Raw genomic sequence first — 27,537 nt, 5'->3', positions numbered from 1 at the left:
TTAAGCCTCTAATGGCAGTTAACTATGTTTTTAGAAAGTAAAATTATAGCCCAGTGCCCTATAAATAATCAATACAAATCAGTACTTTCACTTTCCACCTACACAGCAGACCACATTTTGGCATGTGACATAACCAGAGCCCCAGTGCTGCTCCCGAGTGCAACGTCTTGGTAGATCCAAGAAAAACAAGCCTTTAAGAAACACACATCCTGCTAAGGGCAGCAAGCTGTGAAGCTTGATAATACGATAAGTGTATTTATTTTTATTTAGTTTCATCAAGGTCAGTGTAACCATGACACAGAGAAGTTTATTTCGATTGGTAAGAAACATTGTTTACTTGTAAAAGTCCTGCTTTTCTGTTTCTGAAATGAACATTTGCTCAATGTTAAGAAACAGATGTTGAGTAATGGTATTTTTGCCGATAAGTTTGCAGAAGACAAACTTATTTTGTGTTGTTCGATTTCCTTTTGATTGCAAATCAACTCCTAAAGCTTTTCTGGAACTTGTGGACAAGTTGTTGGAATGTAACAGGTTGAAGGCTTCGGGTCAGGCCCGGTCATACAGTTAAGCAGAAAGAAAGAAAGAAAGAAAGACCCATTGCTCTACTTGTTCACTTGCTGGGTGTTCACACACAGACTTGTCATAAATAAATATACATAACTAAATAAGATGGGGTAGTCTATACTATTAATGCAAAAACAGTATTTATAGTTTTATTTTTTCTATAGTTAAATGTTCCCCAGAAAAGTCACAGTAAATCTCAATATGCAGCAGTAAAAACTTCAAGCAACAGCAACACAACCAGCAATAACCAAATGTTTATATTATTTCAAACCCCTATAACATAGGAAATAAATATAAGCTTTTAAATACCGGCATGCATAGTAAAATACTGGATTGCATTTAACAGAAGGCACTACACAGTGGGTTGCTCTATCTGAATCTTTGATTTATGTCACTCAAAATGAGGATGGTGCAACGCAGTGTGGGTCTAGACCAGGGTTGGGGTCAATTCCGAATGGAATTGGAATTTGTTGGTAAACTCCAATTCAATTCAAGAATTGGAATTTGAATTGAAAAAATTCAGGATACAGAATTGGAATTTGAATTGGAATGAAAGGAACTAGAATTAAATTCCATGAAATTCCACTCATTTTAAAAAGTCAAATGCCACATTTATTTTATACTATATACTTTACACTTTTATATTAGTCCTTAATTATTAGTTTTTCTTTATTCATCTTTTATTTAATCATTTTGTTTTTCACTCCTATGTTGTTAAATGCCACTCATTTTTAAAAGTTTTAAACAGTATTGTTTATAGTGATGTATAAATGTGGCATTCAACCTTTTTAAAATGAGTGAAATTTCATGGAATTTCATGGAATTATATTCTATTTCCTTTCATTCCAATTCAAATCCCAATTCTGTATCCTGAAGGATTTTTCCAATTCAAATTCAAAATTCCAATTATTGAATTGAATTGGAGTTTACCAACACATTCGGAATTGACCCCAACCCTGGTCTAGACTTACTTTGTGAAGTATGATTCTACTCGGCATTGCCCTGGCAAACATTATTTCAAATTCTTTCTGTTAACTTTAATTTTCAAGAGTAAAATTGGAAGACTGGTTTAAACAATTATGTTAGTAACATCAACAGAATGATACTAACAGAATGAAAGCTGTCAGTATGATGAAAAAGTTAATGACTGTGACATATATCAACATACTTGTATGTACAGTCACATCTAAACTTCCCTGGAATCGGACACTGTCATCACCTTAAGATAAATAATGTTAATGCCGAGTTTCATGACAATGGGGTAAGCGGCTCTACAGATATATGGATTAATGTGAAGTGTGACGTGCATCAGTATGCACTATTACAACGGTTCAACACGCTTCACAGGGTTTCTCACATGTATTCCCACAGGAGCGGTTAAAGATTCAATCAGTGTCCCCAATTAAAATAATTAGCTCACAGATGCTTGAAAACAAACATCTGTCTGCCTGAACCCTCCCACAAGCCAACATTTCTGACAGATGCAAAATGAGAAGCATTTTTAGGCCCTCCTCCATTACTCAATGTGCGAACAGCTGCTCTGCATGTTTACATTTAAACCTTCTCCAAGCCCCAAAAAATAAAATAAAATTTGTCACCAAATACACGTTGGTTCGAAGGGAAAAGCATTGCTCAGCATTACATTTCTATGTTATACTCAAATGGGAATACACTTTAAAACTACTGTGCACATTAAAAAAAAAAAAATTCTAAATACAAAAGCTGTTTGGTTGTTTGAATTTAATTTGCTTTAAAGCAATGAAGTCAAATAATATATTTTAAAATAATAATTTATTCTATCAGAACAAAAATAATCCAATCCATGATTAAACTACTTATAATATTTTTGAACTATATTTGTTATAACACATTTGTTTACTGTAAACCCCAAGTCGAAAGGCTTAGTATATTAATACAACCCCAAAACACATCTGTTTTCTGTCAGGCCGCTTTATACTCAAGCCAGTAAACAGCATTTCTGAAAGAAAGTAAATGAAGTCTCAGAGATATTTACACACAACCTACATTGGGAAGCAAGCAAGACAAAATGTAGGAGAATGTAAACAGTTTTTAAAGCCAGACAGCGAAGCAACAAAAGAACTACGCATCTTAAAAGTTAGAACATTTGTAAACTAGTGCATCTGTAACGTCAGTTTAAATATGTGTTAAACATTTTGCTTTGACCAGTTTCTTTTTGGGATTCCTAATTTTATGGTACCATAATGTGTTACAAGACTAACAGAAGAAGAATTACACACAGTAAGCTTTCTGGTTAAAATATATTGGGGAAAACTGAATCTCCAAAATCTTTTTTTCCACATGTGTAATTCATGTTCAGATCATTTTCATCACTGGGTTTACAAAAAGTTATTTAGGGTTATTTTGATGAATTTACTCTATAGGCTCAGACCAGCAGTGGAAGTGACATAATGTGACAAACACAGAAAACTTTCATGCTGTAAAAATATAAAACAAAGGGTATCAAAAAATATTTCAGCCAGTTCAAAATTGATAGTGATATATACCGTATTATATCTACACACTAGATATCTGAAATATGGCAAAGGTTACGAAAGTCAAATATCCAACAGTGCATGCAAGTGACTTTTGTATATTTCTGTCTGCAAAAATATAGGAAATACCTGTTTTAATTATTTATACAAGAAAGGTATTTAGATGCAGCACCGTTTAGATCAATTGAATAGACCTCATTAAGACAGTAAACATTGTTTAGCACACTTCTGGTAATATCTTTGGAGCTTGATAAAATCCACAAAATAAAACTTTACGACCTCTGGTGGAAGAAAAAACAAAAAGTGAAAAGTGAACAATGAACGTTCATGGTGTACAGTGATTAGTTGACAATGAGGATGGCAGAACAACAAAATAACAGTGTTTGTGTGTGAGTGAAATAAAAACAGGTGTTCTGTTTAGTTAACAAGTACATTGTATACAAAAGAAAGCTTGTTTGTACCTAAATTAAACATCTGAATTCTGGGAATAACTTTCCTTATACAGTGTAATGATCTGCATCTGTTTTACAACCCGGCTTGGTTTTGCCCAGTCATTCGGTTTTTAGATTTTAATGAAGGCCAAATACAGCTATATTCAAAAGTTCTGCATCACATAGAATTTTAGGAACATAATATGAACATAATTTAGATTAACATCATGTAAATCAAATAAACTACAAAAGGATATCGCAAAAGTCCACCGGAAGCCATAACAGTAGTACAGTATTTCGAAATGTCACATTTTTCAATTTGCCAGTTTTTCATTAAGTATATGGAAAACTATAAAGTGGTATGTAATTCAATATATTAACATAACATTATTCAGCATGTTTCATTCAACTTTATGAAGCAAAATCAGTTAATTCTATAGGGTGATGCAAAACTTTTGGTCATAGCTGTAAATTCCTAAAAAGGTTATTTAATTTGTCTCACAACTTGTTGTTTAAAGACAGATTACAGAAATAATACTACCAGTAATTAGTTTAATTAGCTCAAATGTGCTTTTAATACTGTTTTACTGCAGGTATGCCATATAAACCTTCAAAAAAAGTTACGTAGCTTTACTGGGAACTGTTTCACACACAACTGAACCTACCTGTCATACAGACAACGGATACTAAAATGTACAGTAACTGTCAAAATAGCTTATGCACCTCTGCAAGGGGCTTTTCATTTAGGGGCTGGTGTTGACCCAAAACTCACCCTTTAGGATCCAGTAGGTCCCTGACCTTTTCATTATAGATCTCCATGTAGGAAACCTCAACTTTAAAAGAGTGCGATTCGTTTCCTTCTTTAGAAACCCGTTCAAACAAAGCACCGCAGAGGCGAGGGATAAGGCCTGGCTGATCTGCAGTGCCCATCATTGAGAAAGACTTGCCCGAACCTGAAGAAAAATGAATAATTAAAGAAGGGGACACAAAGGGAAGACTTATGTAGTGAGAGTAGCAAGGATACTTTTCACAAACTCTGAAAGGAATCTTGCCATCATCTAACTACAGTGTCAAATATCAAGAACTGCTGTTTTTAGGCCTGCTGTAAGGAAAGGGCAGCCAGGGGGGAAAAAAAGCTAATGTTTCCAATGCTAGAGCCCTCTGACACGGCATCTTTAGTCTCTTAACACGATCTAATCCACTTGCATGCTACAACTCAACTTCTCGCATTACTTCATGTAAGAGACAACAGATCACTGCTACTGTATGTCTCCACATTGGACTCCTGTTAGATGCAAGAATGTTTCGAACAAACGGTGATGCAACTGGCTTTTGGCTGAAGGAATTAAGATGCTATTCCAGTATTATTTTAGCCCACTCCCTCAGAAACATTATTCCCACTTTGTTTGATGCCAAAATAAATAGGAAGTAAATCATTAAAACACGGAAATGTATGTAACCTACTGTATTTACATATCTAGGGCCTGAAATTCAGATAAGTTGAATGAAAACGGCTCATCTGTAATTAGTCCTACAAACAATATACAGTCAATTTTCCTTAAAAATGAACTTGGATCAGATGTATGTCCTGAAAGTACAAATTTTCTACATGATCCCAGCCAAATTTAACGGGTTGCTTATTGAAAAATACTTTTTAAAATACGAATACACTTAAAACGTATTTCCTGTTAGTGCAAATTATCCCCAGGGAAGAACAATTTGATTAAAACAAATCACCATTGTTTGAACAGCTGAGTGCAAAGGATATTGGGAAATGTATTAACTTGCATCCAGATTAATGCCTCTGTTCTGTATTTTAGTGCTGTTTGGGGCTACTGATCCTATGTGGAGTGTGGAGTAGTGGTTAGGGCTCTGGACTCTTCACCTGAGGGTCGTGGGTTCAATCTCAGGTGGGGGACACTGCTGCTGTACCCTTGAGCAAGGTACTTTACCTAGATTGCTCTAGTAAAAACCCAACTGTATAAACGGATAATTGTATGTAAAAAAATAAAGTAATTGTACGTAAAAATAATGTGATATCTTTTAACAATTGTAAGTCGCCCTGGATAAGGGTGTCTGTTAAAAAATAAATAATAATATGATGCATTTCGAGTTGCCATAGTGCTCACTTATCAATGCCACTTCCATGTAGTAGCGCAAAAAAGTGGAGGTGTTGAAAGCGGTGGATAATGCACCACTGTACAAGAAAAAGTAACATATTGCTGTACATTTCAACATTCCTGCAAACACTTTGGTCAACCAATCTGAAAAACCAGGATGCAATAATACAGGAGGACGCCTTGCTTTGTGGTTTAAAAATCCCGTGACCAGAATGGGACATGGAGTTCACTTGTAATGTATACTTTTTAAAACTTCACTTCAACTCTGTGTTCAATAAAATGCACAGTACTTTTAAAATGTATAAAACTTTTCATTGCACTGTAATTGAAATTTGATTTCAGTGTTACTGTAACTTCAATAAAAACTGACAGATTATACGTCTGATAATACGATTTTCTTCGCTGGTCCCTGGAGATGTGTATTAACGAGAATTGACTATGTCTGTTTAGACCGAGTCTAGGCATTTTATTTAGCCATAATAACCCAGGAGTATCAACCCAGATTATTATGCCATTGATTGATTCACATGGGGGCACTTAAACACCTCTCAGTTGTTTGCCTAACCCCAAAAACATGACAAAGAAATGACTGTGGTAATCTCTTACCTGTCTGTCCGTAGGCAAAAATGCAGGCATTGTATCCTTGAAATGCATTTTCAAGTATCCCTTCTCCAAGGGACTTAAATACTACTTCTTGACCTGTAAAAACACAAAAAAAATCATTCACAATTAAATAAATTTATTTTTACTGTTGTACAAATATAAACCCTATGTTCCACTCTCCATTGTGTATACACAGTGCATCCAATGACTCTCTAGAAACTCTTTAACAAACACTTTTTTCTCAGTAAATAACTGCTAAATCGTTCACACAAATAGTTTGAGGGCAGCAGTATATCAAATCAATACTTTGGTTATTATGCTCACATAAAAGATTAGTAGGTGTATTTATTGATTTCCAACATTACTGTATTTGTCTGCGAACTCAAACTTTAAGGTCACAGATTTAGCCTTTTATGGTCTTAGATAGTTTCCTTGGTTGAAAAGGTTAACGTCAAACAGGGATCTGTGTGAATTTCTACAAAAAGCAGATTCGAACTTAGATAGACTGCTAAATCCACCATGGAATTTTAAATACCAGCATGGCATTAAACAAACCACAAACAATTTGAGCAGCTGCTTAGCAAAGGCCATGATGAGAATCCTTAACTGCTTCAGTGACAGGCCTTGCAAGTGGATGATGCATTTTAGTTTAAGATAAACCACAAAAAACAGGGTGTAACATATGTTTAGAGTTGTGGCATGTCCACATGTTTAAATAGATCTGTACACAACACCATGGGTGGAGACACTAATAACACACAGTTTTGTTGTCAGAAATCACATGTAAAGAACAAAAAGTAATACCACACCTATTTAAGCAGACAATACTGCTGAGGTATGCTGGTCAAACTGTAAGGCTGAGTGAACTTGTGCTTATTCCTTTGTTTCCATTATTTGTTCTACAGGCCAGGGGTCCATTTCATAAAAGCAATTTGTGCTGAATCACAGTTGCAGGCACCTCGCAGATTAAAATTTGGGTTTTATAAAACTTTTGCAGGCTGCGAAGTTGGCGATTTTGACTGAAATTTATCGCTCCCAGCGTCTTTGTTACTTGCAATCACCTCCACAAAGCGGGTGAGTGAGATGCCGGCATTCTCAATTGTGAAAGCCTGCTTCATTTTTGAGGTTACGCTCCGTACCAATGCTGCTTTTTTGCTGAAGACTGCCTCAATATTGACAGAGAGCGGCAGCTCCATACGCTCTGTCCAGTGCGGGCCCTAGCGTATTATGTTGACAGGATGAAAAGTTGGAGACAGTCGCACAATTTTTTGTCTGCTTTGGGGCAAAGTCCCATGGTCAAGCCCTGTCTAAAAGAGGCTGTCCAAATGGATAGCAGACACAGGACTGCCTATGAGCGAGTCAACTTGCGCCCTCCACAAAAATGGCACGGAGATCTGTGTGTGCAGTTCCTTATACACTTGGGGGCTGGCCGAGAGTCTTTGGTATAGACTATTTAGGTTTCGGGGTCTTTAGAAGGTAAACACCCATTAGGTAATAGTTACATTTAGTACTTGAAAAGGGAACTAATCTTAGTGTGGTCAAAAGTATTTTTAGATAAAAACAGAAGAAACAAATCTAAATGGATTGTATTAAATCAGTTTTAACTGAACAAAGAAATTTGAAACAAAAACTAAAAAAAACTAAAAAAAAATGTATATAAATCAGCTCATTATTAAACCGGAAGTCAATTTACTGCGCAGGCTGAACTAATATTGAGTTTCAAACAATAGTAAAAAAATATAATTATATTAAAATAACATCACAATTCAAATGTATTTATTAACATGGATCTCAAATACCAATTTTGTCCCCTGCTGTGAAGCACCTGTACATATGCAGGAAAGGTTTTAATTCTGTTAATATTCAAGCCATCTCCGATGTCAACATGTCTATGTTAGATGCTGTCATTCGATACCCTGGGTGTACAAACGGTAGTTTCATTTGGCCAAATTGTGATATTGACGATCGTTTTGCAGGTGGAGATACCTGTGATGTGATGCTGGGAGACAGTGGGTAAGATCATCATCATCATCATAATGCATTTTATTAACAAGTTGTGTAATTTATTATTCATTTATTTTCATTATTGCTTACTTCGATAACAAACGATGTGTTTACTTATGTTACGGTTAAAGGCAGCAGGAAGAGCTATCTGGGTTTTCTTTTTTTATTTTGCTTATTCCAATCCTCTTTCAATACCACCAACCGCTACTTCAATTCTATTTGGACAATTTTTCCTCCTCATTTTAAGTCTCTCATCTTCCTTCTTTTCCCTTTTAATTTCGTTCTGCTAACTAGATCTATCCATTTCTTTCCACTGTTCTCTGCTGCACCCCAACAGTGTTTACTGCATCCGTGATGACCTGACGCTTTTTTCTTTTCTTTGTGACCAAACTTTGAGAACTTGTCGAATAGAATGGATTTGTGTTGACCAACCATTTCAATAATTGTATCAATTTATTCTTTCTAAAAATTGGCTTTCCTTGGCATACCTGCCATTGTACGCAAATACGTATTCGATTACAGAGTTACTGATTTTTCTCAACGCAGATCGCAAGAGTGATCACAAGCGACAGCACTTGCGATTTCGTCCGTGCAAGCACATCGCAATCACAGAACTTTTATGAAACAGGCCCCTGAACCCCAAACTTTGAATCCACCATGAGGGTTTGTTAATGAGCACACAGATACCCACTGTTTTCTATCAAGTACCGTTTCCCAAACGCCAGCTGCCATTTTACACACCTAGTTGCCACAACAGTACTGAAGCTCATTAGATTTCCAATAGTTATTCATTTGTCCAATAAAATCTTTCGGGTAAAATAAAAAACACACACAAAACACCACATCTCTTGAACAAAAGCATGAGTATTACCAAGGCAATGGTGCATGAAAACTGAAGACTTAAAAAAATAAATAACAAACTTTAAAATATGAGGTTTTAATTTAATCCAATAGTAGAAAGAAAAACATAATAGTGTGGAATGCACGTGATTGTTTTGTGCACCATTACGTTAATAGGGTCATTCAGCTGAAAGGCGCCAAGGGGAAGTTGCTTGATCCCTTTACCAGTGGCCTGTGTCAATGCACTGCTTTTGGTGGAAAGCCCTTGAAAAACGTACCTTTAAAATAATATCAGTGTTATTGATCTAGGTCATAACCCATAAGCAGAACAAAATGTCAAAGTTCAAGTCTGACACATTCTTACTGTGTGGGGCACAAGTTACACAACAATACATATTATGTTCAGCTGATAATGTTTAATTACTTCTTTACCAACTGATGTGAAACCAACACTTGGTTTGACAGTGAAAGCTATGACTGAAGGATATGCAGAGGTCAGTGGAAAGTAAAATGACCTGGTCTGACCTGATCTGGTTTCAGTAAACTACGTCAGAGTAAATAGCTTCAAATGTAATCTTCATTTATTTTTTTTATATTTCTTTTACTACTTTTGGTCTTCACAATTATTCCGAATAGTCTATTTCTCCAATAATTAGTTATAATTATTCTCTAAATCTGGGACAGGGAAAGGTACTGAAGTTAATTATCTACCAACAATCCTGCAATTGAGACTGGCTACCATGAGCTGTTGTGCTTTTATTGTAGCTCTATATGAAGGAGTTGTATTTCGAGTCTGCATTTTCACTGACCCTCCTTTTTGAAGGCACACTACACCATTCTGGTATTCATTTGAGGACATATGGGTCACTGATGTGAGTTTGAGCAAAAGACAAGGCACTGGGCAGATTTGTTTTTGGCAGGAACCTGGCGCATGTCAGAATCTGCTGTACTGTATGTCATGCAGAATTTCTCTTCATCAAACCTTTAGATTTGTTTGAACTCTGTTCCCTTTAGAAAGTGATGCACAAGGTTTTGAAGACATGACTTAATTTGGTGTAGGAAGTCTTCGATATGCTAGTCTAGTGCCGACTACTGTATAAGCATTGTATCCAAGTCTGTCAGATCTCCTTGTAATAGAAATGTTCTTGTTACAGGGCGGTTTTTTATATATTGAAGATTATACTTCCAAGATACAATTTGTATATACTGAGTCAGTCATGTAATGGACAGTTCACTGACACAAAAGTATGTGCTATATGGTGGAGGTGTTTTCTGTTTTCTTTCCTTTTTTGTCCCTGTACTTCTATTATTATTTATATTTACTTATTATTTATATTTAGTTATATTTAGCAACTTAAAGTAGGAAAAAAACAGAACAAAGGAGGAATGTAAAAAGATTAACACGACAATCACTTGTGGAATCTGGAAGAGAGAGAGAGAGAGAGAGAGAGAGAGAGAGAGAGAGAGAGAGAGAGAGAGAGAGAGAGAGAGAGAGAGAGAGAGAGAGAGAGAGAGAGAGAGAGAGAGAGAGAGAGAGAGAGAGAGAGAGAGAGAGAGAGAGAGATATATGATGGTTTAAATCCAGCTGCGAAGAAAAATAATTGAAAGACAAAGACAGTATTAAAGACAGTAAAGGGAGTTTCCCAGTGATTAAAGGGGATCAGAAACATACTTCAAGTGCTATTGTCTTCACTGAAGAGTAAATATGGGAAATTGATCAATTCTAGCACACAGGGTTAGGCCAAGACCACCCAAACTCTGATAGTCAGTAACAACAAGTAGTGACAAATCTTTAATTCTACTTACACAGAATGGCCACTTTGTATTGCTTTGGTTGGGGGGAAAAAAGCATTAACAGAAAATAAATGAAAAAAGTGCCATGTGTAAAGAACCAAATTATGTGGAACAAGATTTTAGGATCCCCACCACCAGTCAAAAGGGCCTTGCAGAAATCACCGCTAAGTGTTATTGCATTAACTTTTTCCCCATAGTAGTTGAAGTGGATGTAATATTCAGGATACTAAAAGCAAATCACTTTCAGGGTTTTTTTTTAATAATACATTTCAGGGTTTAATAAAAAAAATGAACAAAGAGTTGTTAGCATTCACTGAGTGACTGTTTTAAGCAAGTGAGGAACCTGCATCAGTACTAGAGTACGGAAAAGAAAGCCTTGTATTGCACTAAACCTAACATCTTATTAACATCAACGTATGTAATGAATTTAAAGTAATGTATTTTCTTGGTAAAATAATGGAGAATGGGAAGCTGTGCTAGCTTTTGAGAATTCTGTATAAATCAGTATTTTAACATGCTTGAGTTTAGTTAGGTATATGAAAACACATGGGTTATGTTTCAGTGCTATTATGCTTTGAAGAAATTAAATCAAGAAAATCAGTGAACATATACATTAACAGCAAAACAATTTTACAACATATATGCTCATCATAAGAGGCTACGGAGACTAACCCTACATGTAATTTACGTAAAAATAAAAAAAGCTTACCTTTCGTCATGTTTTCCAAGGTCTACTGTATTGCTATTGGCTAATGTAGCCTCAAAATGGATGGGCTTCTGTGTGTCTTCCACCTGCAATCACCCTCTGTCTGTCAAGTTTTAATATATTTGTATTGTCAATCCAAGATTGACTTTCAATTAAATCATAACCTGATCTGTGGGCATGATAAGGTTTTTGTTTTTTTTTGTTTTTTTTTAATGGTTTTTGGTTTTCAGATATTAGGTTAGGATAAAACTAATTAATAAAATCCATTATTTATTTATTTTTTTGGTTTAAATCTAAAAATACATTTGACCACCCTGCTAGTAGAAGTAGGTTTTTCAGGTTTGTCCGACAGTACTCCTCTCTGTACTGCTTTTACAGCGTCAGTAGACATGTCGGAGGAGCTCTTATTATTTTCCGGTAAGTGTGGACAGCCATTCTTCAGTTATTAAAAAGGTTGAAATCTCCTTTAAATGACATTTTGTTACAAATAAAACTGGTGGAGTGATATTGTTTGATTTGTTTTAATGATGCGTTTACAAAACATTCTAAGGGCATATACTAGGAATTATATCCACACACACACACACTCTACAAAAATAAAAAACAAATTGCTGTGAAATCTGGATTAACCAGTCACCAAAGGGTCTGCATGAGAGAGGCTCTGTAGCTGTTTATTTAAAGACACAGTCTCACTTGTATTGGGGACATAACCATTAAGGTTTACCAGCTGTAGCTGGCAAGAACCAACCACATCTCAGTCCTCAAGCAACTGGCTTAAACAGGGTTTAAAAAAAAAATAAATAAATAAATAAAAATGCTCCACACAGCTGAACAGAGCCAACATGTAGCCACGCTATAGGTATCACCATCTGAATGTATTCAAACAATGTTGATATCCAGGAGGTTCTGGGACAATTTGGGTAGGTATAACACCTGGCCACAAAATAGTCAGCACACTGAAGAACTGGCCAAAAAATGTAATTTATTTGATTCTTGTAAGTTTTACAAGAGACATGTGCCTTGGTCACAATACAGTTCTAAGCTTTCCAAGGCTATTCCAGCATCCAAGCCAATGACACTGACAGCTTTTGCAAAGTTACAATTTATTACAGCATTCATGTTCCAAAATTGCTGGGAAGGAGCCAATGAAATCTACTCCCTTCACTGCTTAAATAGAGTACAACGTCGCATATCCGACCCCCTGTGGACTAGGGTATAGGCGGATATGTGAAAAAGTTGGATTTGCGAACATCTATAGAAAAAGCATTTACACATGCATAAATAGGTTAGTGAACAAAAACACGCAAACTGCTTTAAACATGGAGACATTTTTTGCTTTAAAAGTAAGCAAACGTAAAAGAGATTAATTAGGCTATAAATACACAGTGTTGCTATTCAGTTTGCTATAAGCCATCTACACGCAAAGTTTAAAAAAAATTAAAAATACAAAACAAATGGTAAATGTACAGTAAACTGCAACTGATGGCTTCTTTCTTAACTCTAGAAGTCTCTGCCTCACTGGTTCTGCTTTCTAAATATCTCTGTCACAGTCTTTCTTGATATTGCAAACAGCCGATAAGCAGCTCAGTTTAAATATTTCTTTGGCTATTTTAAACAATCGGCCAGTAAGCTTTGTGTTTATGAAGCTTTCTTTGTTTAATTCAAATGCATTTAAAAGCTACAACACGCTGCCAATATCTGCAAGCGCGTGTTCCATCATATAAATGCATTGCACAAAAAAAAGCTTTCTCGACTGGTGTATTGAAACATCACTGCTACATGCAGCTGACTGACACGCACACAGCCCGCCTCTCTTAAAGGGGAATGCACCAAAAGGCTGATTGCTATTGGCAGCAAATGCAGCTTTCCATCACGAAAGCTGCATTTGCTGCCAATGCCATTACTCTCATAGCCTACTTTTAATATGTATTTATTTATTTAGCGAGGTGGTTTATTGATCAGGGCGGTTATGCAATGTTCCACTGTATGGAGAAACATGCACATTGTGGCCCAACACTACACTGAAAGTTATGTCCAACGCCTGCAAGTCTTCCCAAGGAGTCAAACCTCATTAGCATTTTTTAAGCATATCTAGAGCTCCTTCAGAAGACTGAAAGGGCATATCTGCTTTTCGGATCAGCACAACAAGACAAGACACACAACTACATGTTCATATATACTTCCATTATACTGTTTCAAATTATTTTTGCATTTTAATTGAGGCTATTTTGCCCTTACCGAGAAACATTATGGTACGTACTGTTAAGAAACACTTTCTTAATTCTTCATCTGCTAAAATGTTCTCGGAAATAGTAGGTTTATCACTACTCATTTCTGATAATTCTTCATCTATCAATGAGTTAGTTGATGGATATAATTGACATTTAGCAACTACTCTTGAGACTGTGGCTCCAGTTAGAACGAGAATTTTTCTAAGCGTATTGCCCCTTGGATTACAATGCCATCTGTCAAATGACTGTCGCAAGGCAGAACGGAAATGGAGTTACAAAATTACAAATCCATTATGATGTTTTTGATATTTTAATACTGAAAACTAGGTATATTTACTAGACAGCCTCCACTGCACATCAGCGCTCTGAAGTACGGTATTAATGCCTCTAGTGTGCGATGGATTGACACACGGCTTTTTCGGATGACGGATGATAAATGACGGAACAGACTCAAGTGGGCAACAGCCTTAAGTCTTTCACAATGTCTTGGCGTTTGTTACAGCACTTGTACAATTTCTAAGTATTGCTACATACAGTATAATGCAACTATTGAGATAGTGCAAGGTCAATTCAATTTCATAATACAGAATTCTGGCAAAGAGTTCAACCCCAGCCTCAAAGTATTAAAAGAACAATAAATTAGCTATTAAGTGCCATTGTCCTCATTTGAGGACAGGCTACTTTGTAATTTTTTGGAGCATTTTTAACTGATATTTAACTATATTGTTCTGATAACTTACTCTAATTGTGTTAACCACTAAAGTAATGTATCAAATTACATAAATACAGCTTGTGTTCTGATCTTTTTCAAAGAAAACATAACGGGTTAATAAAGCCTGATAAAGAACAAAGCTCAAGTTAATTACGGGAGTTGGTCACTACATTATGCTTCTTTGTGAATTTGGCAAAATCAATAACAATCAAGTGTGAACGGTACATATGCTTTACTGCAGTTTGTAAAGTTGGCAATGCAGCCATTCCTACTGAACAATAAAAACTCATTGACCATAATAGCCCTATTCCCTACAGGAAAGTGTTCTGACTTAGTCCCAAGTTCCACTCCTACAGTTCTGTTTTACGTCTTTTTCATGCAAACTAATGATTCACTAATGAATAATGTGTTTTTATAATAACAAATTATTGTCGAACAATAGGCAGGCCTTGGAAAGAGGTCCTATGTTGAGCCTTTCTGTTTGTAGAATAGCCCTCATTTTTGTAAATACCTTAAACACATTGCCATTCACTCCATTTGAAGCAGTTTCTTAAACTCTCTGATGTTGAAACAGATATAGATTTAAGGTCATGTAGCATTATTTCCAGGAAACCCAGGACCTCAGGAGAATTATTTGGCTATGACTGGCAAAACAATTACAGACTGGAAAGTCAGCATTTGTCCTTCACATGTTCCGATTTGCCTAACAGCTCTATATCTGTCAACAGAGGTTTATTTCCAGTGCAGCAAGAACTCACTTACTGTATTTACTAAACAAAAAATAAAAACCTCTAGTCAATTGAAAAAATAGAGCTCTGCGTTACTTATTGCTGTAGTGCGACATCATGTGCTGTGATATCTGTAAAAGTAACAATAACATTGTTTAACTGTACAGCCCAAGCTCTCATCTGTTCTCATAGGCAATCAGGTTAAAGAAAGCTCCATCAGTGGGAATGTAAATCAATCTCTCTATCTCTCTCTCTCTCTCTCTCTCAGTTAAAAAACAAACAATTATAGGAAAAATCTTTTGTAGCAAAAGTTTTGCTTTTGTGGATGCAGAAAAAGTTACAAGAAATGCAAAACTCAAAAAATGCTAATTCAAAAAGTACTGCTACCCTGACAAGGAAAATGAAATTAATACCTAGTTGAGGCACCTTTAGCAATAACCTCTTTTAAACGATTAGGATATTTGTCAATCAGCTTTTGGTATCCACTGTTTTAAATCCACTGTTTGACCTGTAAGGCCCTTTGTGTGCATATGTATATGTTGAATATACAAACTTCTCCAGGGTTGGAGGCCCTCGACTTCGTCTCGTGCCACACAACGCCCGAGGAGTCTGTATATTCGACGATATTTTATATTTGAAGAAATATTATTGCTGCATGCCAAGCCAGATAGAATTTTCTCCAAAAATGTCAATATTCTAATATCTAATAACAACTATTTAAAACACAAAACATGATTAAAGAGGATCAGAGCAGGACGGTTGGACAAGATTTTTTTTTTTTTTTTTTAATAATTTAGTCCTTGCCAATTAGTTTTTATTATTTTCTCCCCAATTTGAAATGCCCAATTATTTTTAGGCTCAGCTCACCGCTACCACCCCTGCGCTGACTCGGGAGGGGCGAAGATGAACACACGCTGTCCTCCGAAGCGTGTGCCGTCAGCCGCCCGCTTCTTTACACTCTGCAGACTAACCGTGCAGCCGCCTCAGAGCTACAGCGATGGAGGACAACGCAGCTCTGGGCAGCTTACAGGCAAGCCTGCAGGCGTCCGGCCAGACAACAGGGGTCGCTGGTGCGCGGTGAGCCGAGGACACCCTGGCCGACCTAACCCTCCCTCCCCCCGGGCGATGCTTGGCCAATTGAGCGCCGCCCCCTGGGAGCTCCCGTCCACGGTCGGCTAAGCAGGATGGTTGGAAACATGTTAATACTATCAGAATGTCTTCATGTAAACTAATTGATTATTAACTGATAAAAAAATCGAGGGGGTTTATGAAAATTTGATGTTTTAATAATTCAATTTAAATAACACTGGCTGAAAACGTAAAAAGAGCAAAATGTGTACAAAGGTTAAAAACAAACAAAACCACCTGTCTCAACAGTACTCATTACAACAATACCTAATGCCTTTCTAAACAGAATAAAAGACCACAAATGAAATAAATCCACATCACTAATGTTGGACTGACGTGAAGGGCAGCCAGCTTTCTCACATCATGCTTCTTGACAGCGAGATTCAACACTGATTCAGCTCCTCAATCACCATCTGCTGCCGTGCTGAAGAGCTCCGTCTATAATGGGACCGGACTACACTTCTGCATTACCTGACTCTTAGGTGCACAAGACATCTACTACTAAGTTACATTATATGTATTAGTCTAACATTAAACCTACATGTGATATGTTGAAGGTTTATTCTAAATGCTTTTATTTTATAAAAAATGAAAGTTACTGTAGCCCACTGTATTTGAGTGCTGTTTCTTTTTAATTAATGCACTTTAATGGATGCACTCGCATCACCTCAAACTCAACTTCTCTAAATCTGACCTCCTTTTCTTTCCCTCCTCCTCCCCATCCTCTGATCTCTCTATCTCCATTCCTCTGGAATCTACCACACTCTCTCCCTCCTCCTCAGCTAAGAACCTCAGAGTCACCCTGGACCCCTGCCTCTCTTATTCCCAGCACATCTCCACTCTGGCACGCACTTGCTGATTCTTCCTGAGCAACATACGAAGAATCCGACCCTTCCTCACCAACTACGCCACCCAGCTCCTGGTCCAGGCCCTGGTACTCTCCCGCCTAGACTACTGCAACTCCCTCCTGGCAGGCCTCCCTGTGTCCGCCACCCGTCTGCTCCAGCTCATCCAGAACTCCGCTGCTTGCCTGGTGTTCTCTCTGCCTCGCTTCTCCCACACAACTCCACTGCTCCGCTCACTCCACTGGCTCCCGATCATCGCTCGCATCCAGTTCAAGACTCTTGTACTCGCCTACAGATGCCTTGAACAGACTGCACCCAGCTACCTCCAGACCCTCATCTCTCCCTACACCACCACTTGACCTCTCCTCTCCTCCTGCACTAGAAGACTGGCTGACCCTCCTCTATGCTCCCCTGCCTCCAGAGCCCGCTCCTTCTCCACCCTCGCCCCGCAGTGGTGGAATGACCTTCCTACAGCTGTCAGGACTGCCCAGTCCCTGACCACCTTCCGGCGCCTCCTCAAGACTCACCTCTTCAGACAGCACCTGTAGAACTCCTCTTTTCCCTCTGGACACTATCACTCTTCCTTAAATGTGCTTTACTTGCTCTTATCTGCTCCCTATTTTACTGCATTTAATCCTGTACTTTAGAGTATTATAATCTGTCAATTGTTATTTAATCTGTAGTATTTTGTATTTAATTATATCCTGATGTGTAACTATCACTGACACTTATCTGCTCCGTTATTGAATCATATTTTGTCATACTTGTACTTGCTAGAACCGAAGTCATTGTATTTTATCTTGCTCTTAATTGTATTAATACTTGTACTGTGATTCTTGAAAGTCACCCTGGATAAGGGCGTCTGCGAAGAAATAAATAATAATAAATAATAAATGAAAATAAACGCTTTTAGCAAATCATAATAATTTTTTTAAAAAAAATCAAAAGTACACAAAAAATAAAAATATAAAAATAACTTGCTATCAAAGCACCAAAAAAAAAACCTGGAGCCTACCAAAATATATTGCAAATTATACCTATATACAATAAGGCACAAAGCCATCGTATTAAGTTGTATGCATAACATTTAAAAAATAGAATAAAATAAAAATAGGACAAAATAGCAAGTCACAAATAAAAAACAACACAACAATTTGTATGCAATAAAATAAAGAACGGAAGGCTTTATATTATAGCCTAGTAAAAACAGATGTGCAGTGTCTTGGTAAACACTGATATGCTATTAAACACATTTTGCTTTGTATATATGCGCTTTCACAGTTATTTTTAGCATATCGAGAGATCTTGCTCGGAATGCAGGGAGGCAGTGCCTGTTTGGAGCAAATGCTATTATTCATATCTGTTTGGATAGTGTTTGTCATTTTTGGAAGGGAAAAAACAAGATCATCTGTTATACTAATTTTCACTTAGTTTATTTTAGAAATGTTGAACTGAATCAACACGTGTTATTATTATGCGATAACATTCTTTAAAAAAAAAATAACTGAAATCGCCCTCTACCAGTTGTCACGTCAATTTCAGTACAACTCGAGTTTCTGTTTCGCTAAAGTGCTCACGCAGACGTAATAAAATCAAAAGCTGCGTCAAGAACATTAAACACGAAAAGTATTGGTGAGAAACAAAATAGGCTACTATTCAAGATAAATAACAATGAAGATGGAGTGTGAAAAATGGCGTGTCACCAAAAATAGTGGATGGACTCCGTCCACCCTTCCAAAAAATTAAGTTAAGTCCGTCCACCCCCAAGTCCAACACTGGCCGGCACTATAAAACCTTTTAAGCCGTTTCTTACCAAAAGATGGATATGAGATTTTGAACAACCTCAAGCTTCTGCCTAGACTTCAGACAGGAATGGAGTGAACTTCCCCAATCCAGGAAGTAATTACCTTCTTTGCTGTGCTTCCCTAACACAGAGTCTAGAGGATCTGAACTATATCTTAATTCTACTCACTCAGCATTATCAAAACACAGAGTAAGAAAAGTTCCAGTTCTCCACACCACGGACATGTATAGGTCACAAATGTATAATTTTGAAAGAAAACTTTTTCTTCTTGTACTAAACATGTTAAATGTCAGTACAGGGTCTTCAATCCTGTCAGTAACCATTCTGCTTCCTTCTGTCAGATTTCGCACGTACTTCTTTTATTGCTCTGAGCACATTCTTGAACTCAGGGGAGACGTTTAAGGAGGACAGAGATGTTTTGGACTCCTGTAGTGGATTGTTTAAGCACTGCTTTGCAACGTATCCAGAAAACTTAATAAAAATCAAGAAAACCACATTCATTTAATTTGAAATTGTAACTAATCAGAGCAGTAATAGTACTCCTTCGGTTTATTAAATGCTTAATAATGGATCAAGTGCTTGCAAGTCACTTTGGATCCCTGCTAATAGGCAATATGGGTGTTTCCAGTGCCTTTACAGGTTTATCAGCATTAATACTTCAACACAGTAATACAGGTATGGTTTTCACATACCCAGCCCTTCGCTAGAAATGCAAACCGCTAAAGCGTCCACAGAGTCCAAGTTAATTAAATGAGATGCATGCTTCTGCCAAGGTTAACACAGGCTTCCGCGTGCGATAGTCTTTATTAATTTAAAGATAGGGGAGGCCCTATTTTTAAGTCTGACCAGCTTCCAAGAGTGTATGTGCACTAATAACAAAGGCACACAGACAAGCTTATTTTCTAACATTAACACTTGTTCAGTTTTCTTAGTTCAAATCCTTGTAACCTGTTCATAATTTGCTGCAATATTATTTATGCTGGTTTTATATTCTCTAAAAGACAGTACAATTATTACAAGATTCTGACAGCGTTGGTTAGTACTGAACTTCTCTCATTTTTAACTGTAATATGTTCGTTCAACAATAATTTAATTTGTATAACAGTTTAACTTTAAATGATTTTATAACATGTATTTCTAATTCAGAGACTTCAATATAGTAGTCCCTCTTATAAACTGTAATTTTATTTTGCTCCATTGGTATACACAGAAGGCAAGAGGTTAATTAGGCACCTGCTTAGCAGCAAATGCAACCTTGAATATTAAAACTGCTATATTTTGATACAGACGAACATCTTCCTGCATTTACTTAAGGTTATTATATTAGGTTTCATATTTTTAAAATCTCACAGTTTTCTTATTTATTGAAATATTTTTGTTTTTTCTTACTATAGTAGAACCCCAAACTTATTGCAGTTAAATTGTTTCTCATAGAGTTTGCCATTCTCTTCTCGCTGGATAAGAATGTTTTGAGGCTTTGAGTCTAATTAAAAAAGATGCTTTTGCATGATAAGGGAGGTTTGGAACTTTCAGCAGGTCGGCCTGACCTTACACATCCACTTTTTAATATTTTTCTACTGTTATACTAGAATAAACAGGAAAACAGGAGTAGAATTAAGATATAGTTCAGATCCTCCAGACTCTGTGTTAGGGAAGCACAGCAAAGAAGGTAATTCCTTCCTGGATTGGGGAAGTTCACTCCATTCCTGTCTGAAGTCTAGGCAGAAGCTTGAGGTTGTTCAAAATCTCATATCCATCTTTTGGTAAGAAACGGCTTAAAAGGTTTTATAGTGCCGTTTATTCTAGTGGAATCCAACAATATTCTCATAGACTAATACAGAGTACATGCTAACATTTTTTCTGAATAGTATGTTTTAACAATTTGTTTAATATTTCTACTGACTTTATATTCTTATAAAAATACAATACAGTCATTACAATATTTGTTGCAGTTTCACAAATGTTCAATTTGTATCCCAAAGATCAGCCTGCTTCCAGTAGCTGTGACAGTCTTGGGTCAGTTTCTGCTCTCGGTGAATCTGTCAAAGCCACCACAGGTGTGGGTGACGGTCTTTAAAAGCCTGATACCTGGAAAAACCTAAATCTTGTTAACTGGGCTCCCATCTCTACATTGTCATTTCCATCATCAGTGGGAAGACTTCAAATAAATTAAACTGTTTCTATCAAAGAGCCATGCATCTCTGCCACATACACCTTTCACTCAAAAAAGGTGCATGCACCTTGTGCAAGGGAGGAAGGGTTTTAGGGTCACTCGTGACACTTCTCCTAATGACCAACAAGCCTTGCATCTAGCAAGATGATTTGACCTTGAAGACACTGCTGAGGTGAAAATGATCTAGGATGGAAAATCAGTACCAGATTTCTTGGACGGTAAGGCAAGTAAACTGTAGTTCCCAGAGATAGCGTTTAAAATTATAATATGCATTTCTTTCACCAACATGCAGTTGCTTCTCAAAATAGCCTGCATCTTAAATTGGAGTACAGTAGTGATGCATATTAAAAAAATCAACAAAAGCCGGGAGTACCAGAGTACACAAACAGCAACGTGACTGACTGCCGAGAAAAGACGAACCAAAACGTTACTGCCCGATCTCAAATCATCCATGACATACAGGCAGCCTGAGGAATTCAAAGAGAAGCGTTTACAATTTCAGCATTTCTAACAAACAGTACCAGCTTGGACAGATCGGAAATGCTGATCAGACCCTTATATTTTTCGACATGCCAAGCAATACCACAGTTCACAAATTGGGAGTAAAACAGGTGAGTAATCACAACTGGAAATGAGAAGCAGCGCATAACTGTAATGCTGTGTGATAGCAGACGGCCGCAAACTGTCTCCATATGCGAAATTGAGATTGTATCTTTCTAAATGCATATTTATTTGATGTTTTATTTTTTCCTCAAATTGAGGGTGGGAAATTTGAGGGCAACTTAAATTCTAAGGAATACGGTATATAGGAATGCAAGTGCATGACAAGAAGCATTTAATTCCACTGAGATTATAAAACAATCTGTCATTTTGTGTAAAGTACATGAGTGACTCACCTGCATATTTTGTAACATTTGATTCATCCATGGACCAAAAGCAGTAGTCGAAGGCAAACACCTGTTTGGAGACGAAAAAAAAAAAAAAAACAGAAGAGAGAGACAATCACATGAACATCAATGAAGGAATATGCCAGTGAGCCTCCAGCAACCCCTCCCAAATAAATCATCACTGCTGCTAGCTCTAACTCATTTAGGTGTCGGTGAATAATTCAGATTTGATCAAATTGTTCGCCATTCGAGCTGGTTTACGCTCCTGTCTAAAGAGAAAGGAATCTATAAGAGTATTCCCCAGTGCCTAAATTATTACTGCCATCACCCAAAGATTATTAACAACGAGACAGCTCGAAATAAAATGCAGAAAAGTTTCAGCAATCACAAAATTCGTCTTTGATATTGTAAATGACCATGCAACTAGGGGACATGATACACGTTTATACAAGCAAGAGATATGAAGTTATTGAGATATGTGGTCCAGATCAACATCTGCATCAAAAGACAAACACGGTTATATAATGTAGAACAAAGAATACATTTTGGATAACAGCTTCTGTTTCAAAATCCAGAGTTTCAGGTTTTTTATTACAGAGGTTAGAACAGGTCAGCTTCAATCTGAGCAGTTTCTTGTGATTTCGTCTTTTAGTGCTTCTAATTATTTTTTTTTCATTTGCACATTTAAAAAAGAAAAATTATACACTAGTCAATGTTTGTGTTTGAGTTATCAGTGGTTTCATATGAAGTCACACCAGGAAGCCATTTTTGAGTGGGTTTATGGAGAAAAAACAACTAAACAGGTCACAACCACCTATTTCCAAGATATGAAGTAAAACGATTTAAAATCAAATGTGAACTTCTGAGTTTTCAACCTTTGTTAACTTCACAAGGAACAATCCAGCATGTACAGAATTTCAAACAGACACTCACTGTCTTATAAACCTTCAGTATTTTAAGGTGGTTATCTTAAAACCTAGAGCAGACACAGTTTTGCACTTTTGTTTCAAGGGGAAGTATCTTCAACTACTTTGGTGCACTCTGATAATTTATTAGGCATTTTGCATTCTCAAAGTCTAATCAAATTTAAAAAGCACTAATGAATAATATTTACGTGTTTAATTACTCTGCATCTAGGGGTGCCACAAGTCAATAAAGTAATGGAAAGAGTCTAACTGATTAATAAATCAGATCTCTTGGTAGTCTAGTAAACTCCCTGCAGTCTCTGTTTCCTAAGGCACTGCATGTGGTGTTGAAAGCAGTCTGAAGTAGTGTAACATACTGTCACAACAGATTTTTTGGATATCCTCATATATCTTATACCCTTCAGGTTTCAAAAGGCTCAGAAAAGTGTGGTTGGTGCTCAGCAGGCGCAAACCAATTGGTTTCAGCTCTTCATTTTGTTCTGGTCTTACTAGAACAGGTCACACGCATTTACAAATAGACTGGTATTTTACCAAGGAAACAAAACTGAGGAAGCCTAATCTTGTAGTGATGACTGCTTCATCTCACCTCACACTAAATTGGCACTTGTGGATGCAGCTCAACATTAACCGTATATGGAGAATGTAATTCATTTTAAAAAGAGAACATTTTTCATGTTTGAATAAAAGGTTTGTTTATTGTTGTATGTATTTATTGCGCTACTGACTATTGAAATTAAAATAGTTAATACAAGTTACAAACGGTCAGGTTATTCCAAAAACACCTTCTCAGTGTACAGGACTACGTAGTAAGCTCCTTTGTAATACCTAAAGTGCTACGCATCAACATTCAAACTTGTTTGAGTTTTTATGGCATGCCATGTTGAAATGTACACAAGTCTTCGAAACAATAGCAGATGGGTCATGTGCTGACATCAGCATCTCTTGGGAGTAAGTTTCCAACCGTGACAGCATGTCAGCCTCTAAATGAACAGGGCAGATAGAAAACTCAGTGTAAAGAAAAGTAAAAGAACAAGTTGGAAGATAACACTGTGACTCACTGGCACTTTGGCAGGAGCAGTTAACCAGTCCCTTTTCTGTAATTCAAAGAAGCTTTATAAACTTATTTGTGACCCATGACTCAAATGCATATTTGTTGGAAAGTAATGCTGCAGTCGGTGCATATGCGTTGAACTCAGGATGCATAGCCAACATGTAAGTGGCATGTATGTCCAAGGCCTTTAGGTTATCTCAGTAATAATCTGTTCATTTATTATTATTATTATTATTATTATTTGTTTATTTAGCAGACGCCTTTATCCAAGGCGACTTACAGAGACTAGGGTGTGTGAAGTATGCATCAGCTGCAGAGTCACTTACAATTACGTCTCACCCGAAAGACGAAGCACAAGGAGGTTAAGTGACTTGCTCAGGGTCACACAATGAGTCAGCGGTTGCGGTGGGATTTGAACTGGGGACCGCCGGGTTACAAGCCCTTTTCTTTAACCACTGGACCACACAGCCTCCTTGTTCATAAATTGATTCATACAAAAGAGCAGTTGGGTTTCTTCATAGTCGATGAACTCCACATAGTCGATGAGTCTCCATGTTGCCTGGGTCAGGAGAACAAACCGATCTCTTTCCCAGAGATCCTTAAATAATCCTTATTGGTGCCAGAATATTGTCCCTCCTCCATAAAAACCCACCCCTGTTTAGTAACATTGCTATGTTTTTGTTTTTGAAAATCGGACAAAAAAAGAAAGAAAGGGGGAAAGGAGGGAGGGATATTATGTGTGTGGAGTTCATCGACTACCAAGAAACCATATCACAGGTAATCTTCGTCTTCTTACCTAGCGCTGTACATCCATCACCAATCTCAGCAGTGCCTATTCTAGACTGGTTTTTTTATTTTGGATAATTCAATGGTTTACAACTGTGGCTGTGAACAGGGAATCTTGACATGTTGCCAAGGGCTCTCTTAAATACAATGACAAGTGCATTTTATTTCATGTGTGATGTCACTAGCCCCAAGAAAAATGCCGAAAATTTACACTTGACAACAAAAATTGAATTAAATTCGAAATTTGTATCATTTTATAAATTTGTATCACTAGCTGAAGTTTTACTGTAGGTATTAACTTTTACAAACCATGTGAAGAATTCACTTCAAAGGGAAAAAGTTTACATACTGAGTGTACAAGGATTGTTTACATTTAGTAAAGCTGGGTTTCTTAGTCCTGAAACCACTAAAAATAGTTGAAAAAGTTCAAATAAAATAAATTAATTACTCACATCAAACTGCAATTTGCACCATTTTGGTGAAAGGAAAATTAAACACTGCTACAAGCTCATTAGCAACCAATTTAAGAAAACTTTGCAGTTTAAAATTAACCTTCAGATTTACTAATTAGATTGAAGACTGAAAAGATTATTTATACTACAATTTTTACATTATTGTGTAAAACAAACAAACAAACAAACAAACAATAAAACACAAAAACTCAACAAAGATGCACACATGAAAAAAATGCTGACATCAGCTGGAAGAGAGGATGTTGTCTCTTCAAATGGAATTCCAAATATAAAATGTGGCCGACATGATCTGGGAGGTTTACAAATTATAATTAGTGATGCTTTACAAATGTCATAATACTCTGCAGTAATCAGTATCAGTCACAAATTGCTTCTAATAGCATATAGACCAATGAGTGGTACATTTATTATCCCAATCTTCATGCAGATTGGAAAAAAATTATATATACATATATATATAGATATATATACATATATATATATATATATATATATATATATATATATATATATATATATATATATATATATATATATATATATATATATATATATGTGTGTCAAAAGGCCAAGTAATTATTTTGTGATATCCTAAACAATACAGAAAACACCTTGTGACAGAAAGAATGAATCTTGGTTATAAATCTCCCTGTGAGGGAGCTGTGTAAAGGGAACAGTGTTCCCCCGGACTGGATGGTCTGGCAGAAAGGTGGAAGTCGGCCATCTAGAAAGGGTGTGGAGCTACAGTACACCAAGTCATCGCCCCAGACGGGAGGTGACGTGGCAATCGTGGATTAGACGAAAAGCGATTGCACTCGCTAACGAAGGGGGCGTGGCTGAAGGTATAAAAGGGGATGGGTCCGAGCGAACTGCTCCTTTGTTGTGTTTGCAAGAGAACCGTTGAAGGACTGTAAAAGTCACTGCGAGTGTTTTGTGTTTGTTTGTCCATCTAATTATACTCGTTTGTCATTATTAGATGGCTAACACGATCCGTGAGCTGTCGCTAAAGGGCAAAAACTATATTTCACCACTTGCACCAAAGCACTCACTCTGGACTTGTGATCATGTTTGTGTTCTCTGTGTGTTTATACCATGTTTATTATTTCGGGACTGTACCCCGAGGTTTAAACTGTGCAATACACACTGCTATTATTAACGTCAATGTAGGGATAAGAGTATACAAAATACAAAAAATACGTCCCATCCCGAACCTCTGTTTATCATCCAGAGACGGATGGTTTGGTGCAACATTTTAATCAGACCTTAAAGCAGATGCTGCGACGTTTTGTGATTCAAGACCAAAAACATTGGGCAACGCTTCTTCCGTACCTCCTTTTTGCAATGAGAGAGGTGCCGCAGAGTTAGACAGGGTTCTCCCCCTTCAAGCTCTTGTATGGTTGACAGCCTCGCAGCATCCTCGATCTGGTGAGAGAGGGGTGGGAGGAGCACAAAGGCTTGTCCAAAAATGTATCGAAGCATGTGCTTCTACTTAGAGATTGCCTAGATTTGGTCGGCCAATTGGCACAGGACAATCTAAAATCAGTTCAGCACTGGCAAGAGCAACAGTACAATAAAAATGCACACATTCAAACTTTTTAGCCAGGCGACAAATCACTGTTGCTACTTCCAACGTCAGAATCAAAACTGTGTGCTAAATGGCAGGGGCCATATGAGGTGATTCGGCTATAGGAAAGGTAAATTACGAAATTAAGCAGCCTGATCGCCGTAATGAACGCAAAATGTATCACATCAATTTGTTGAAGCCCCAGCAGGCAAGGTAGGCCTTATTTATAGCCCCTGGCAAAGTAGAGGATGATTTAGGACCCTGTCTAGAGGCCCCTAGAACCAGAGACTTTCCAATGGTGGAACAGTTACTTGCAGATCAGCAAAGAGAGCTGCGTAAGTTAATTGACGATTTCAATTATGTTTTTTTCTGACTTGCCCAGGAGAAGTCGATGTAGCGTTAGCAAAAGGTACGGGCGATGCTCGCACTCCACGTCTTCGTCCTCTGAACATTGATCATTGATGATGCAAACAACTGCCTGAATCATTCAATGCAAATAGCAACTGCTTCTACTTCTAGGCAGTTTTTTCTAATTTCACGTGAACTGCGATGGGGTACTGATATTGAAAGCTGAAGCCCACTGTAACTTTCAGGTGTGTTTCTTTGATTTTGTTTTGTCCAAGGTGTCAGCAGTTCTCACTTTATACAGGCCAG

The 27,537-nt window shown here is 37.1% G+C and overlaps 1 protein-coding gene across 6 annotated transcripts in view; it reads right to left on the bottom strand.

The window, feature by feature from the left end:
- Positions 1-27,537, bottom strand: part of LOC117400173 (kinesin-like protein KIF13A) — a 122,134-nt gene that overhangs the window by 49,676 nt on the left and 44,921 nt on the right. For 5 of the 6 annotated variants that reach the window (XM_033999649.3, XM_034920320.2, XM_034920339.2 and 2 more), the window contains exons 4-6: positions 22,093-22,153; positions 6,235-6,327; positions 4,281-4,461 (exon numbers count right to left, since the gene is read on the bottom strand). In XM_033999649.3, the coding sequence (XP_033855540.2) occupies positions 4,281-4,461; positions 6,235-6,327; positions 22,093-22,153 (335 nt within the window). Of the gene's footprint in view, positions 1-4,280; positions 4,462-6,234; positions 6,328-11,578; positions 11,604-22,092; positions 22,154-27,537 lie in introns of those variants that run through there. The other variant, XM_034920346.2, reaches the window with a different exon arrangement.

Source organism: Acipenser ruthenus, chromosome 4 (genome assembly GCF_902713425.1).
Source record: "Acipenser ruthenus chromosome 4, fAciRut3.2 maternal haplotype, whole genome shotgun sequence".
Classification (NCBI taxonomy): Eukaryota; Metazoa; Chordata; class Actinopteri; order Acipenseriformes; family Acipenseridae; genus Acipenser; species Acipenser ruthenus.
Note: the sequence above shows the minus strand (reverse complement) of the source record. Positions and strands in the feature narration are given on the sequence as shown.